General features: G+C 41.3%; 1 protein-coding gene across 1 annotated transcript in view; it reads right to left on the bottom strand.

Moving 5' to 3' along the window:
• Positions 1 to 3,402: 3,402 nt before the first annotated feature.
• Positions 3,403 to 10,664, bottom strand: part of BDH2 (3-hydroxybutyrate dehydrogenase 2) — a 28,419-nt gene continuing 21,157 nt past the window's right edge. The window contains exons 8-10 of the mRNA XM_068975327.1: positions 6,695 to 6,753; positions 6,020 to 6,112; positions 3,403 to 3,711 (exon numbers count right to left, since the gene is read on the bottom strand). Of these exons, the coding sequence (XP_068831428.1) occupies positions 3,658 to 3,711; positions 6,020 to 6,112; positions 6,695 to 6,753 (206 nt within the window). The 3' untranslated portion in view covers positions 3,403 to 3,657. The remainder of the gene's footprint in view (positions 3,712 to 6,019; positions 6,113 to 6,694; positions 6,754 to 10,664) is intronic.

Below are 10,664 nucleotides of genomic sequence, written 5' to 3'. Positions count from 1 at the left end.
GGCCCAGAGAAGATGCACAGGCATTTGCTGAATTGAAATGTTTTACTCTTGACTCACTAATAGAAACAGTAAACCAGAGTTTCACGAGCTACAGTATAGCAGCAATAGTATCAGGAGGCGGTCCCGCTACAGAGGCCTGGGGAAAGGGGGTTTTCGTCTTTCAGAGTAAACAGGTAGATCTGGCTAAGCAAGGTACCTGCTCTGTCTCTGTGGTCTGGTGTTCTGGATTTCTCGATGGGATGCTAAAGTTAGTGGTGTCTTCCCGCTATTAGTCTTTTGGGGCAACAAAGCACACCAGAGTCCAGGGTGAGATTACAAGGATGCCCTAAGAAGCTGATGCCTGATAAGTAAAATACAGCCACAGACAGCGTGAGCTCTGAGCAGGGGCTTATTTATATTCCCCAATCAGCAGGATCTGATTAGTCTCAGCACATCACCTAGGTTAGCACCCCCGACAACGTCTGGTGGATCTGAGAACAAAAACAAACAAGAAAAACTTACTCCAATAACAACAACGGTAGACAGACACACACAGCCAACCAGCCAGTCAGCCTCCACGCCGCATACAATCAGAAGGCGCTGGGCGCTCGCCCTCGGCCGGGCACAAAGCTGCAGCCGCGACGCCGCCTTAATTTACACTCACTGCCCTCCAGGGGGTACTCACCTCGCGCCCTCCGGCTCCGGCACCCGGCTCAGCCCGGTAGATTAGGAAAGGGGCTCGCAGGTCTGCGGGGGAGCCCGGTGGAGCGGGTTTCCGGGTGGCGCATCGCCCAGGCGGCTCGGGAGGCTGCAGTTATTTCAGATAGCGGGGGAGCGCGGCCCCGCCCACCCACGCCCTCCCTGCCAGTGGCGAGGGCGGTCTCGGGAACCAGGCCGGGCACTGGCTGGGTGGACCCGGCTGGGAGCCCGCTCGGGTTGGGGTTCAGGAGCGGTTCTCCAGGCGTCCTCCGCGGGTTTGGGGCCGCCGGGCGCGGATGCACGGCTTTGCTCTGGGTCCGGAGAACCGCAAGTCCACACCCCGGGACCCAGGAGCGGCGCCGCGCGTTTGGCGGCCTGGCTGGCCCCTGGAGACCGGGCGATCGCCTCTCCCTGGGAAGCCACGGGTTGGCGGCCCAGCGTGCACCGACCCCGGCGATGACGAGTTCCTGGGCGAGGACGCGCAGGGCTGCCGCTCGCAGAGTCTGGAGTGCGGCCCGCGCAACCTATTGCTGACTTAGCGTTCACATCTACATTCTGGATTTTCACTCCATCTTTTTAGTTGTGTTGTTTAGAAGTGTCTTCTCAGGTGGGGCGGGTGGACCTCTGTTCAGATGACCGATTTAAGTGGATGAAAGACTTGTCCTCTCCCTTTTATGGTTTCTTTAACACTTACCCTTCTTGCTGTGTTGTTTTAGATTTTTACGTTCAGCATCCATTTAATTCTGCCTTCTATTTCCGTATCTTCCCTTCCTCTATCTTTTCCTCCCCACTGTCTTTCACCTAATTGTGTATATATGCGCCTATGCCCCTTTCAGGGTAATTTTTATTTCTTTCAGAAATAAAATTGTCTTACCCGTTTTTCACTCCTTTAAGCAACGGCCAATTTTAGTCTCCAACAGACAGAAACCATTCATTCTTCTTTCTTAGGCCCTCACTTGCAGAGAGAAGATGAACCTGGATTCCATCTAAAAAGCATCTAAAGTGACTATATTCCTAAACGAACTCTTACTCTCTGAAAGCTTGCAAAAGTTTCCTGTGACACCCAGCTTCCTCTTAGGACAGGAATGAAATAGATTTTTCCTTTTCTTTCAATCGCATGATCATTGATGTGTCACCCAATCTGATTAGCACAGCTCTGGAGAACATTGAACTTTTGGACTAGTTTTTGCTTTTTTACTGTTTATAATGTTCTATAGTTTACAATTGTGAGTTTCCTTGGTGGCGCAGTGGTAAAGAATCAGTCTGCAATGCAGGAGACACAGGTTCGATCCCTGGGTGGGGGCGATCCCCTGGAGGAGGGAATGGCAACCACTTCAGTGTTCCTGCCCGGGAAATCCCATGGACAGAGGAGCCTGGCAGGCTGCAGTCCTTGGGGTCACAAAGAATCAGACAGGCCTTAACAACTGAGTAGGCGTGCATGCTTATAGTTATCTCTGAGAAAACAAATTCTGAGGGAGCATTTGTTAATATTTAGAATCCATTTTGTAGTATTCATCATGTATTTATTTAGAATTCATGTTTTCATAGCTTACATATAATGTATAATGACTCAGAGCATTAAGTATAGTTCATAACATACTTAAAAGCTTCAGTGTTCCATTACTTCACTTGATAATAAGTTATAACATTCTGATTACATCAAAAGAAACCCAAGTTATTTGGCTCAGTTCTGTAATTTTACAAAGCAGAAGACTAAAATTGAAGATAAATTGGATGACCTGGGTTCTAGGTAAAAAACCAAGCTATATGTGCTCCAGTAGTGGAATACCTGGACCAGACCCCTAAAGCAAATCTTATCATCAGTGGACTCTTCAGGCAGGCTAGTCAAAATATCCTTTGCTGTCAGTCAGGTTTAACTCACCCTCATCAACTGCATGTTCTGCTTCATACATACAATTTTAACCTTTATTTAACCTGTTATTGTCCGTTTCAAAATTTTCCTTGTTAATATTACAGTTATAAGATGAAAGACTAAGAATCACTGCTCGTTTACTGAGATCTGTAGGTGCATCATACATATCATTTGGTCTTCTGAGCTAACAACAAATAAAGCACAAACATAAAACTCTAAAACTAAAAGAACAAGAAAAAACTTCTCCCTAGTAGGATGTTATGGAATTATTTTCTATGGATTTATATTGAAATGTTTATTTTCTTTAGTTTTATTTGTTTCTTGTTATATAATTCATTTCTATTTATTCATCGAGAAACTGTTTCTAAGTTTCATGTTCTCTTATCTTCTATGTCAGAATTTGGTGAGGAAATCTATACTTAATCTAAAAAATATCCTTCAAACTGGAAATACGGTAAGTTAGTTAACTATATGTTTATTATGCCCATGTCAAATATTACTTTTTTTAATAAAGATTTTTTAGACTAAAAAAGTACTAAGAAAAGTGATGGCATCCATTAAGTATAAATATCTACGATTATTTTTCTTTTACATAACAGATCAACAATATGTAGTCCTGAATCTAAAACCCTTTAAGTGTTGGTTACTGAGGCAAAACTCCTTTATACCTTTGGTGTTCATTTATAATGGTGTAAAATTTTAAAATGAGTACCCACATAGAGATCAATGCAGAACTGTACAAAAATATCTGAATGTTGGGAAACAGAAATAAAATAGAAATGAATACCATTAAAAAAAAACAACTATTTTTCTTCATATTCACATTTTAATTTTTACATGCTTACAAATTGAGACTTATTCTTAAAATATATTTTTTTTTTGCAGTGAGTTCATTATCTCACCAATCTACAATGATTTCAGAACAGACTAGAAAGAGATTAATGTATTTAAAGACTCAGATACTTGTGAACAATGACATCATCAAAGGTTTTGTTTTCATTAATTTGCCATTAATTGGAAAGAGAGGTTGGGTGAGTTTTCTTCGTAAGCAGGTTCACTGTGGTCAGGAAGGGCCCGCCTTCCCAGCAAGGAGACCCTGACTGAAATCACAAACTCCAGCCTCCATCAATGATAACAGGATTACCCGTGACGTAGGCAGACTGCAGTGGTAAACACAAGGAGACCAAACAGTTAGCCAGGTTGTGTTTCTTCAGTTTTCCTGACTGAGACAGCTAAACAGTTTATTCTCACAGTACTAGGAAATCTCACTTAACAAAGAGAAGTTAGAAAAATCTGAATTAAATTCCAGATGATTTAAAACTGCTGTGTGTTCTCATGATTTGGGGTTAACTGGACTCTTGCTGGTGTCTGAATGCATGTCACATTCTAAGAGTGTTTGGTATCAGAATCAGAAAATTAAAATTCTGTGATACAGAGCCACTCCCTGAATTAGGATAAAGCATAGGCTAAAATAGTGCATTTTCATTTTGAAACTCAGAAGTATTCTAAACTAGCTGAGTTTTATGCCACTAATAAACTTTTGAACATCATCAAGTGTGTCGGTCATAAAGTGGTCATGTCAATCACCAAACAGAACTTTGTTTAAAAAGATGCACATTTAGTTAATCAATATACATGGCTAATTCCAGGAACTGAATAGCACTAAATATATTTTTTAAATTTATATGAATAATAATTACTATAATCCTATAATCTGTTAACCAAGAAAACAATTTATACTAGTTTCAGACATCTAAATCTGTACAAAACTAAGGGATTTTAAAAGTTTCTGGGTTTTTTTCCCACAGAATTTTTATTTTTCCAGAGAATTAAAGCTGAAGTGATTCTTGTGGTAGAGATTCAGAAATATTTTAACTTAAACCTTTGGATAATGGATAAATCAAGACTCAAATCTGTGCTCTTAGTTTTGAATACATCTGAAACCTAAAATAATGGAAGAGGTAGGAAGGAAATGACATCGTAACAGGAGTACAGAGTGTTGTAAAGTACAATATATGAAAACTAAGCATATAAAGTATTTAGATAAATGAGTGGGTTAGTAGTCACTCTACCAAGAAACAACCCCCAGTTTCTCTAAGTTTTTTTTAAAAGGCAGGCTGTCTGATCACATATGGACCCTTCAGGATCTTTTTAAAAGGCAAAGGTCCTTTTGTTGTGTATTCCAAGCCAGAGTGTTCCCAAATATTTGCTAACCTAAGCTCTGGCTAAATTAGGGCAATTAACTTATCAGCAGTACCCCCAGATCAAATGAGCTTTTCTGAAGACATGGATTCAGAGAAATCAAAAAAGTCAATATACTGGTTCCATTACGATCTGTCCAGCAGTTTTCTCAGCTATGAAAACCTGCTACAGATAGTTCTGAGAAGTAGTTACTGCTCTGTCACTAAAACATTTCAACCTCTGCATTTGCCACATTCACCAACTACCGGATGTGTACAAGTTTCATTCAGGAGATGCTGACTGATCAGTAACACAGCTCCTTACTCCCACCTACCCCTGCTTTTCTTTTTTTAGTTTCCTGGTTGGTTATTACTCAAAGGCATAAAACACAGGGGATATTTTTGTGCTCTATACCTTATAAGAAATATTTCTAACAAAAAAGTTTCTGTTTTCACAACTGTATGTCATTGGTGGCTCAGATGCTAAAGCATCTGCCTACAATGCAGGAGACCCGGGTTTAATCCCTGGGTTTAGAAGATCCCCTGGAGAAGGGCATGGCTATCCACTCCAGTATTCTTGCCTGGAGAATCTCATGGACAGAGGGTACAGTTCATGGGGTCGGAAAAAGCAAGTAACACACACACATACACACACACAAAATATACAGCAGCCAGTAAGGAAGAAACTGGTTGCTAAATACATGCAAAGTGGAAAGAGACAGAACTATGAATTTCCATACATGAATATAAACAAGTAAGAATTCATAGGGGAAAAAAGGAGGATGTAGGGGGATTCTTCTAAACAAATCACTGATAAAACTGAAAGCACCAGATGCTAATTCTTTGCCTCCTGGACACAAATCTGATTTACCCTTTTCCCCATTTTACCTGAAGCTCTCACAATTTTGGAGGTTCACTGGTTTGATTTACATTAAATCATTGCTTAATCATTATATTATTTCCCAAGTTGGTAATTTTTGAAAAGAATGATAAAATTGAGCAATTTAATTTTAATTAAATTGAGCAATTTTAATTTTTTTTTTCAATCTTTCACCACTTCATTTGCTATCAGATTTAGCAACGTGTAAAGCTGAACAAGGATGAGTTGGTGGCTGAGGTCAAAGTGGCCTTAATACCAAGCAAATTAAGTCAGCACCTATCCCTACTTTGTAAATGCAACGTCTTAGCACCTGCATGTGATCACGTCCTAAATTACATTATTTTGATCAGCAAATTGTGGCCAAACGTGATTGAGGATAATGAAACCCCCCGGAAGAACAGTGCTTACTTCATCAGAGGCCAAGTACACGCAGAGCAGGGCTACTTCTTCTGCAGTTGCGAATCTTCCTGTTTTCTGTCTCTTTAGGAAATCGCTCAGTGCCTGTAAGCAGAAACCGTATCGGACATCAGCGATGTGAGCTGAACTGTGAATGCACCTGCAACACCTTTAGGAGGTCAAAGGCAAGAGGAATCTACAAAGGAACCGCCGACTTGATTAAGCACGCATGATGCAAGATACAGGACAGTATCATTATTGCTAACATCACTAACTGTAGGCCAAACAGGACTATGGTAACTCCCAAGCTACTCAAACTATTTGTTTTATATAAAACCTATAGACACTGTGACGGATCAGAAAGTTAGTACTAAAGAAGAGGGCGTTTTTATGTTTTTTTAAAATGTGGTAAAATGCACATAATATACAATTTACCATCATAACCAATTGTAGTTTACAGTTCAGCAGTGTTAAGTACATTCAAATTATTGTGGCACAAATCTCCAGAATTGTTTTTATCTTGCAAAACTGAAACTCTATACCTATAAAACAACTTCCGACCCACTTTCTTCCACCCCCTAGCAACCACCCTTCAACCTTTCTGTCTCTATGGATTTGTCTACTCTAGGTAAGGAAGCAGCATTTTTTTAAGCCACAGGATTTAAACATTTAAAACAGTAGCTATACCTCTTCAGGATTTGGTCTGGCTTGTATTCTTTCTTGCAGAGATGGGGTATCAACTGTTCCTAAATAAAAGGAAGGCATTCAGCTTGGTTACTTACTTAGACTGAAAAAGAAATCGGCAATTAAACTTTAAACTTGCTTTCCGTATCATTCAATGATCAGTGAAATTTTTCCTCATGACTTGGAGTGACAATTTCCCCTCTACCTGCCTGCTCTTTTATTTAACAGTCTTTTAACTTCTTTAATAACGTTTCTATGGTTTTCAAAAACACAAGCTATTCTTCTTTGTCACACTAGGCAGGGACTCTTGGTGAAGCACCCAGCATTCTCAGGAAGCACTTTGGTCTCATCACATTCACATGATACTTTATGGATAACTTAAGTGGCTCTACATTTTCCTCATTGTCTTGAAATTCTCACTGGTTTCAAATTCCTATTTTAACCATTGTTTCATATTTCTTATTCAAAAAATATAATGTTAAATTATTTTAATTAAAACAAGAAAAATAAAAATGACTAAAAATGTTTAAATTGTGAGCAGCAATGAAGAGCCAGCACAGCCATAAATAAATGAATTAAAAAAAAATTTTTTTTTTAAATCCCAGTTAGTTCACATTCTGTAGAACAAGTTCCCAGGCATTTTTGTTAACTTCTGTGATCTGCAAATTCTCTTTACAGGGCCTTTCTTCTGCTGACAGTACTCCAGGAAGATCATATGATCCTTCTAAGGTCATAAAAATGACCTCACAGTCACAGCCTCAGCTCCATCCTTAGACCATGCTCCTGGGCGTGTCATGGATTGGACATTTGCTCGGAAACGATTTCTTTCTTTTGACAATTTTTGTGGGGGTATAATTGATTTATAGTGTTGTGTTAGTTTCAGGTGTATAGCCAAGTGAGTCTGTTATACATGTACATACATCCACTCTCTTTTAGATTCCTTTCCCTTACAGGCCGTTACAGAGTATTGAGTAGAGTTCCCTGTGCTATAAGTGGATCCACTAGTTATCTATATTATATAGAGTGCTGTGTGATGTCAGTCCCAATCTCTCAGTTTAACTCCCTCCTTCAGAACCAGAATCTCAATTTTATTATCGTTTGCCGTTTCTCTGGAGAGGCTTCTTGCTGTTTAACAGCCCTGTCCTTAGCTTGTCTCTCTGCTCTCACATTTTACTGTGAGCGGGCGGAAGCTTCTGCAGGCTGGGTGGCTGCTGCCTCGGCTACATCGTCTGGCTCATCAAGACCATTTTCCACACTTCCCAGTTATGCAGGCAATAGTGTTGATGAAATTTCTTACACCACATAACACAAATCTCTTTGTATCCAATTTCTGATGATATTTTCCTCACTTCCCTCATCAACAGCCTCCTTAGAGTCCACAATTCTACCAACGGTGTGCTCAAGACAACCTCCTCCAAATTCTCGCTGCCCACTGGGGCAGATGCGCACCATATCTTACATGTGACCGGTATTAATGACCAAGGGTTTCCTTTGTGGTTCAGACAGTAAAGAATCTGCTTACAATGCGGGAGACCCGGGCTCGATCCCTGGGTCAGAAAGGCACCCTGCAGAAGGAAATGACAACCTACTCCAGTATTTCTTGCCTGGAGAATTCCATGGACAGAGAAGCCTGGTGGGCTACGGTCCATGGGGTCGAAGAGCTGGACACGACTGAGCAACTCACACGTGAAGGCTGAGCGGCAAGCCTAGTCCTCTCACTTGATTCCAGCCACCTGACTCCACTGAGTCCCCGCACAGACTGACACACTCTGCCACCATCCACAAGTGTTGAAGTGTTGTCCGTCAGTACCACCCCAGACTCTCATTCCTTGTCACATTTTCTTCTGTGACTGGCTCAGTGAGTCAAAGCTAGTTCCCTGTCCCAGACAGTGTGAGGATATATTTTCCAGTCTTCCAAAAAGCCCAGCTTTAAAACAACCACATTTTCCAAATCATTAGACATTTTATTCCACTGGGTAAATGGCACCAAGAATAGCCAACAATATCACCAGTGTGTATGAGCAAAACTGTGTCTCTCCTGTCAGATCCTCCTCTTTCTTTTCTTAAAACAACATTTGTTTATTTATTTGTTTTAGTTGTGGCACATAGCATCTTCAGTTGAGACATGTGGGATCTAGTTCCCTGACCAGGGATCAAACCTGGGCCCCCTGCAATGGGCGTGCAGTGTCTTAGCCACTGGACTGCTGGGGGAGTGCTGATCCTCCTCTTGGCTAGTGTTACTTGAGTCTACCTTTCTGGTCCAAGAAAAATTAAACAGAACACTTCAATCATGGAAATTCTGCAGCTCGAAGGTTACTTGGTAGCTTCACCCCTTTTATCTAATAAGTCAGTGGTTTTCAGCCAAGGGGAGACCATGAAGGATGAGATCAGAGTCCCCTGTGTTGCTTTCCAAACCATACACAGTGTTCCCCATCAACTCCTCCCCCAAATTCTGGCATGCCCCTCGGGTTTGCAAAGGTCCCACGGATAACTGTGAAATGTTTCTCCCTCCCACCTCCCAACAGCAGTTGTGAACTACGAAGAGAAACTTTGATTCTGGACATGCAATACTGACTTCGGTTTCAGAGAGGAAGCTGGTAATTCCTCTTCAGCACCCTGAACCGGCCGACCTCATTTTACTGTACTTTGCTTGACTGCACTTCACAAGTACTGCATTTCTTACAAATTGAAGATCTTTGCAATGCTTCTTTGAGCAGTCTACTGGCAGCATTTTTCCAATAACATTTGGTGACTTCATGTCTCTGTGTCACATTTGGTAATTCTTGCAATATTTGAAACGTTTTCATTATTACTGTATTCGTTTTTTTAAATTAATCAATTTTTTAATTGAAAGATAACTGGCTTTACAGAACTGTGTTTGTTTCTACCAAACACCAACATGAATCAGCCATAGGTATACATATGTTGCCTCCCTCTTCTGTGGGAGGGAACCACCTGCCATCTGTGATCAGTGATCTATGCTGTTACTGTTGCAAAAGGATAATGACTCACTGAACACTCAGATGATGGTTAGCATTTTTTAGCAATAAAATGTTTTTGAATTAAGATATACACATTGTTTTTTTAGGCACACTGCAATTGCACGCTTAGACTGCTGTATAGTATAAACATCAATGTCCTTTCTACTAATAATAATTTCTCCTTTTTTCCTTTCCTTTACATGAGGGGCCAGCATACTTTTTAGTCAACAGTGAGACAGAAAGTATTTTTAGCTTCGAGAACCATTTGGTCTCTTATAACTTCTCAGCTTTGACTTCAGCATGAGAGCAGACGTAACCAGTACAGAAGCAAACTGGGTGGGATATGTTCCAATAAAACTGTGTTTACAAAACAGGTAGTGAGTCAGATCTGGCCTGCAGACCACGGTTTGCCAACCCTCTCTGTATAGCGTAAGTAAAGTAAGTAAAGTCACTCAGTCATGTCCGACTCTTTGTGACCCTGTGGACTGCAGCCCACCAGGCTCCTCAGTCCATGGGATTCTCCAGGCAAGAATACTGGAGTGGGTTGCCATTTCCTTCTCCAGGGGATCTTCCTGACCCAGGGATCGAACCAGGGTCTCCCGCATTGGAGGCAGACACTTTAACCTCTGAGCCACCAGGGAAGCCAAAGGAAGGTGTTAATCCCTCCTTTTTGTTTATGGGCCACCCCAGGTGACTGACTTGCCTCAGTGGCATCCTGTGTCCGAAGGCTCCTTTTCCTTCCTGCTGTGCTGGGAGTACAGTCTACTTTTCACCTTTTCTCTGACAAGATCATCCTGGCCTGCTTCCAAAACACCAAGCCCAGGCTAGTTATAGCTCTTAATCACAGGGTTTAGAATGGCCCCCATCCACACAAGTAACATTTAAATACTTTGCATTTGTTAAATCAAAATGGCATCATTTATGCTAAAGCCCATGATACCAAACCTATATTTAATGCCTAACCTAACTGCAGTTTCAGTCTTTACCAGAAA

This window comes from Capricornis sumatraensis, chromosome 7 (genome assembly GCF_032405125.1).
Source record: "Capricornis sumatraensis isolate serow.1 chromosome 7, serow.2, whole genome shotgun sequence".
NCBI classification, from domain to species: Eukaryota; Metazoa; Chordata; class Mammalia; order Artiodactyla; family Bovidae; genus Capricornis; species Capricornis sumatraensis.
Note: the sequence above shows the minus strand (reverse complement) of the source record. Positions and strands in the feature narration are given on the sequence as shown.